At 41.9% G+C, this 5,680-nt stretch overlaps 1 protein-coding gene across 1 annotated transcript in view; it reads left to right on the top strand.

The window, feature by feature from the left end:
* Nucleotides 1-5,680, top strand: part of LOC118330340 (unconventional myosin-IXAa-like) — a 127,874-nt gene that overhangs the window by 106,526 nt on the left and 15,668 nt on the right. Inside the window, exons 18-25 of the mRNA XM_035664832.1 lie at nt 409-448; nt 583-705; nt 878-958; nt 1,046-1,156; nt 1,735-1,857; nt 1,953-2,102; nt 3,734-4,035; nt 4,475-5,650. Coding sequence (XP_035520725.1) covers nt 409-448; nt 583-705; nt 878-958; nt 1,046-1,156; nt 1,735-1,857; nt 1,953-2,102; nt 3,734-4,035; nt 4,475-5,650 — 2,106 coding nt within the window. The remainder of the gene's footprint in view (nt 1-408; nt 449-582; nt 706-877; nt 959-1,045; nt 1,157-1,734; nt 1,858-1,952; nt 2,103-3,733; nt 4,036-4,474; nt 5,651-5,680) is intronic.

Raw genomic sequence — 5,680 nt, 5'->3', positions numbered from 1 at the left:
CATGTTTCTATAGTAGCCCAGAAAGGACAAACCAAACACCGTCTTTAGAAAGGGCCTTTGGTGTTTTTCAGTAGCCACTGTAGTTTCTCCTACACGCTTGGTTGAGGCGAGCAGTTTCAGTTGGTTGCAACCTCAGTGCAAGATGCCAGTAAATCTTACACACTGGTCCTTTAATATGTCTGAGTTTCCATTAAGAGAAGCATTTACCTTTTCTATTAGCGGGTAGAAGTGGCCGATCCAGGAGGGCCTAGGGAGAAAATGTTATCCATTTCCATTATGGGTAGTGTAATAGCCAGGGTATTCAAAGGAAGAAGCACTGCCTCAGTTTTAACTTAATGAATGTATGTACTCTTATGGTGATACCTTGAGTTTGAATCTGTTCATAAACAGACTATTTCTCAACTTTAGGAGAAACAAAAACTGCAAAAGCAAGCCGACCCTTCCCAAGGTAAGACACACACACGACACAACATGGCAGCTCCTTTAGAGACACTCATATCAGCTTGAGGTGTTACAGTAGGTAGTAGTAGGTACAGTATCAGCTGACAGACACAGAGGGATGAACTGTTTTTGTGTTTGCAGCACTTGTTGGACGTAAAGTCTCTGCGCTACCTGAGCAGTGTGACGCTCCATGACCGCATCACTAAATCTCTGCTTCACCTGCACAAGAAGAAGAAACCGCCCAGCATCAGCGCACAGTTCCAGGTCAGTGCTGCCGTCGCCCTCTGCTGGAAAACATGTGAATTACAACAACATTAGTGACTCAGCAGCAGCAACACCTTCTAATGAGTATAAGATAAACATGCAGATTTTAAAGTTAAAGATTTTTACACCACTTTTCTACACGTATGTCATTGCTTTGTGTTTGTGTGTGCAGGCGTCTCTCAATAAGCTGATGGAGACTCTTGATCAGTCAGAGCCGTACTTTGTCAAGTGTATTCGCTCCAATGCTGAGAAGGTAATTTTTCTTATGCTTCAGTATGGCTTGTCTTCATAACTGCTGATTTCTGTTTCCTGTTATTTAAACTCTCTCTCTGTCCCTCAGCTGCCGTTGCGTTTTAATGACAGCCTGGTGCTTAGACAGCTCAGATACACAGGTATGCTGGAGACCGTCCGGATCCGACAATCAGGATACAGTATCAAGTACACCTTCCAGGTAATCCTCCCTCTCCTACTACTGACCTATTAGTTGATGCCATGTTAGTGTCACATTACAATGTTGTTCAGCTCTAGCATTGACCAGTTAATTCATGGTGCAGAGATTTACTTACATGTTTTAATGGTAATTTTATTGTTGCTTTTTTTTGTATCTCATGCATATATATTTATGATTGTTTATCTTTGTTGAGCTTTGTTATCCTTTTTGTATGTTTAAGTATTTCCTTCTGTGCTTTAGTTCTTGGCTGTGTGTGTAAGTGCACTGCAAGCCACTGAAAACACGAGTCAAATTCTTTGTGCACATACTTGGCCAATAAAGCTGATTCTGATTCTAATCTTCCTTTTTATTGCTGCACAAACATGGCTAGATGTTGAGATTCAGTGTTATTTTAGGAATACAGTTGTTTTACTGTCAGTTTCTGTTTTTAAATAGAATAGCAGGATTTTTTAATATAATGATATTTTTAGTAATATTCTATTTTTTTTGGATTTATATTTAAGGGTAGTTTTCAACTACTATGATGCCTCATTGTGTCTAAAACTGCTTTAATGACCACACATATGTCATTATTGCAGGACTTTGTGCATCACTTTCATGTGCTGCTGCCTCGTGGCACGAGCCCAACCAAGTCAGGCATCAGGGAGTTTTTCAGACGGATCCACCTGCCACCTGCTGGGTATCAAGTGGGCAACACAATGGTACGGACTCTGGAAGCCAGTTCATCTGTTTTATTTTGTTGCACCATCTCATCTGTTGGACTGCAGCGCTTATTGTATGTTCTCGCTTGGTGTAGGTGTTCCTGCGGGAGGCAGAGCGTCAGCGTCTTCAGACCTCCCTCCACCAGGAAGTCCTGCGGCGAATTGTCATGCTGCAGCGCCGCTTCAGGGCCGTCCTGGAGAGAAAGCACTTTGTTAACATGAGGAGAGCCACCTCTGTCATCCAGGTGAGATCTCGTGAATGGATGAAGAGGGTTTCAGCCTTAGAAGAGGTTACATTCAGCAGGTTTACATCCCTGTTCCTGTGGTCTCGTTCATGCAATTTAAATAATGTTTCAAATTCTGATTAGCTGGGAGATTGTTTCTGTAAGTGCATCATGAAGCAGTTTAAAAAACCTTGCCCAGCAGGGTTTCTCCCAACATTTCAGGAGAAGTCCATTAAGACTACTTAGACTGAGACTGTTGCTTTAAGTGATTAATAGTGGTGCATTTACTCCTCATATAATAGGAACAGGGTTTCTAGATAGTTCTTTGGTTATAAACAATATGCATTTATGCCCTTACAGCAGTTTCTACTTATTATTATTCTACTACAATTATAGCTTTCACTCTGTAATATTAAGTACACATTTATCTTCTTGAGGGATTAGCTTTCATTCCTAAATGAGATTTCTACCATTAAACATGTTCGAATAACATGATAACATTAAAAACCTATTAAAGGATAATGTAACCACCCCCAAAAAACAAATCTTGTTTTTGTTGACCTTTTTTTTAGCCTTGTGTTAAGTTACTCTTTAAGGGCAGGGGGTGAAATGATTAATAACATCTTAAACCATCAAAGTTAAGAAATGTTTTATTTTCCTAACTGCGTATATTTAGAGTATTATTTAGAACCAAAGTCAAAAGAGAAAAGAGAGTCTTTATTTACCGTTTTTATTTTTTATTTTTTTTATTTTGAAAAGACATGTTGTTAGACTATACTGTTACTCTCTGAGGAGAGAATGGAAGAGAGACAGAGGGAGAGAGAGAATGAAAGAAAGCAAACACTGAAAGGTTTGACGGAGGAAGAAAACACTGAATTCAGGCCACTGTCGGAATGTTTTTTCTGGAAGAGCCCTAAGAGGGGAGCTGTCCAAATCTTTGTCAGGCTGAAAGAAAACAAACCCAGTCAGTCCAGAAACACTGAGCAGGAGCCAATGAAGCACAGAAAACATATATAAGAATAACAATAGAGCAATAACATGTACTGCAAACTTGTTATTTATCACTGAAAATTAGTATCTGGAGGTACTGTGTGCTTTCAAAAAGCAAAAAGTTAGTCACAGATCAGAGTTAAGTTAGTTCTTTTCAGTAGCTGGCTAAAGGTTTTCCTTTTGCACAATACAATCTGGCATTTAATACATTTATTACAAATTAGAAGAAAGTTATTCTAGAGTCTGATATAATATTTGCTGCCCAAAGTCATTAAGTACAACATTTTTTAATCATAGTAGTACAGTTCCAAACTAGTTTTTGTGATCTTGTGTTTAATAAATTCCACCTGTTTCCTTTACTTCATTACTGTTATTTGTTATTTCTCATACTTGTTTTTATGTTTTATCTTAAGATTGTTTTTTATTCTTATTAACTTTTATTACTATTATTAGCCTATTTATTTTATTTTTATCTTTTATTATTATTATTATTATTATCAAACCTAAAAGGAAAAATCAGTCAAGGGGTTTTTGCCGAACCTTTTGTGGAACATAAGCAAGAATTATTGGTTTTACAACCACCTCACTACTCATTAGATTGTTAGACTACCTCCATTTAATTCATACATTTAAACACATTTTCCCCTTCTGATTTTCTTCAGCGATGGTGGCGAAGATACCTTCTCAAAGAGTCCACCATTGACATGAGTTATGAGGAGGAGGCTGCGGTGTGTCTGCAGGCGGCCTGGAGGAGCTACAGAGAACGCAGGAGGTTCCTGCAGTGGCGGGACTCTGCCATTGTTATACAGAGGAGCTGGAGACATGTGTGTCGTCGCAGATGTTTGGCAGCTGTAATGGTTCAAACAGCCTGGAGAGGATTCAGGGAGAGGAACCGCTTCTGTCGGACGTGCAGGGGTGTGACGCAGCTGCAGGCGCTGGCCAGGGGATACCTGGCTCGACTCAGGTGAATTAAGAAGTTAAAGTATGAGTGGATGTACAGTATGCGGGTGAGAAGTCTGAGTAAAGGATGAGTTAGTGAGGCTTTTGGTTAAATTTAAAGAACCTCAGTTATAATAATGACTGGATTAAACGTGGTGTTATCTAATGCACACCTAGTAGACTGGCCACCTTTCATGTTTTTTGCAAGTTGCACGGGCACCGTAGTTTCTCCTCCAAGCTTGGTATGGGAGGGTGAGGCAAGAGAGCTGTAATCTGCAACTACACTGCTAGATGCTGCTGAATCCTACACACTGGACCCTTGAGTAAAAATCTGTAGAAAATATAATAGGGGGGGCATTATGTTCTCAGCAAATTGTGAATGGTTTGTATAATATTCAGTTTTCTGCCTTTGTATGGAGAATGTTGTTAATCATACTTGTATTATTTACTCATAATGTCTTTAGGTTCAGTGAAACGAAGAAGCAGCATGAAAGACAACTTGGTCCACCAGCAGAGATGGATGCAGGAACCATGGAGGACCTCCCCTCATCAGAACAGGAAGGTTACGTCCAGGATATCTCTGGAGAACTTTCTGAAGACTCTAAGCCTGTTCTGTTCGATGTGGGAGAGACAGAAAAAGAAGAGGACTCCGAGCGAAGTAGGAGCATAGATGAGATGAGTTATAAGAGCAGGTCGAAACGAGAGAGCAGACGGATGAGAGAGCTGGAGCAGGCTCAGTTCAGCTTAGAGCTTCTCAAGGTCCGAACCACCAGTGTGGGAGGTCCTCTGCAGGAAGACTCAGTCCCAGACAGCACCACCTGTCAGCTGGAAGACCATCACAGACTTTCACCACGGGGATCTCCAGCTAGTCATGGAAGTTTTGAACTGCTCAGTGTGGAAGACATGGAGACTGAAGGCTCAGGAGGTTTTGTTTCCCAGTCAACTGTACCTCAAGAACATCCCCAAGCACTGGATATGCAACTACACCAGGGGCTGAGAGATTCAAACTATAATGAAAAACCTGTGATGGAGCCACAAAACAAGACAGAGGGTCCAAGAGCAACATTTTATATTGCTTCTGACCAAAGTCCAGTTCATGAACCAAAATTCGAAAGCCCCAGCAAACCTTCCAAAGAGAGAAGAGAGTCCACATCTCGAAGGCCTGTAGTGGTGTTGATCAGTATGCAGAAGGAGAGCCCTGTGGAGGAGGGGGAGCTGCTGGCAGCCCAAACCCTAGAAAGAGCTCCTGAAACAGAAGCAGCATCATCCGATTCCCAAATGACCCCCATTGCAGGTTTGGATGTAGCATCAGAGATGGAACAGCCTCATGGGAGTGGTGCATTTGAAGTGGTCCCGTCTTCATCCGCCCATGAATCAAGTCCAGATGTACCCGGGATTTGTTCCTCAGAGGTGGACATCCAGATCATTCTTGAGCCAAAGGACAGTGTCCCCGCTGTTCTCCCTAGTCAGCAGGAGAGGAAGGCGATCCGGCCAGCACAGGAGGCTCCCAGCCCGGTCCTGGACACCAAACCTCCAAAAGCTCAGAAGAAGAGCTCAGCCCAGACTGTGATTGTGAACATGGTGGAGAAACCCTCCAACACTGTGTTCTCCCCACCCAGACGCAAGCTGCCCTTCTCCAAGTAAGTGACCCATTATACTGGAGGATATGA

Source organism: Morone saxatilis, unplaced genomic scaffold (assembly GCF_004916995.1).
Source record: "Morone saxatilis isolate NCDOM2014 unplaced genomic scaffold, NCSU_SB_2.0 Contig2, whole genome shotgun sequence".
In the NCBI taxonomy this organism is placed as follows: Eukaryota; Metazoa; Chordata; class Actinopteri; family Moronidae; genus Morone; species Morone saxatilis.
This window is presented reverse-complemented; position numbering and strand designations above follow the sequence as displayed.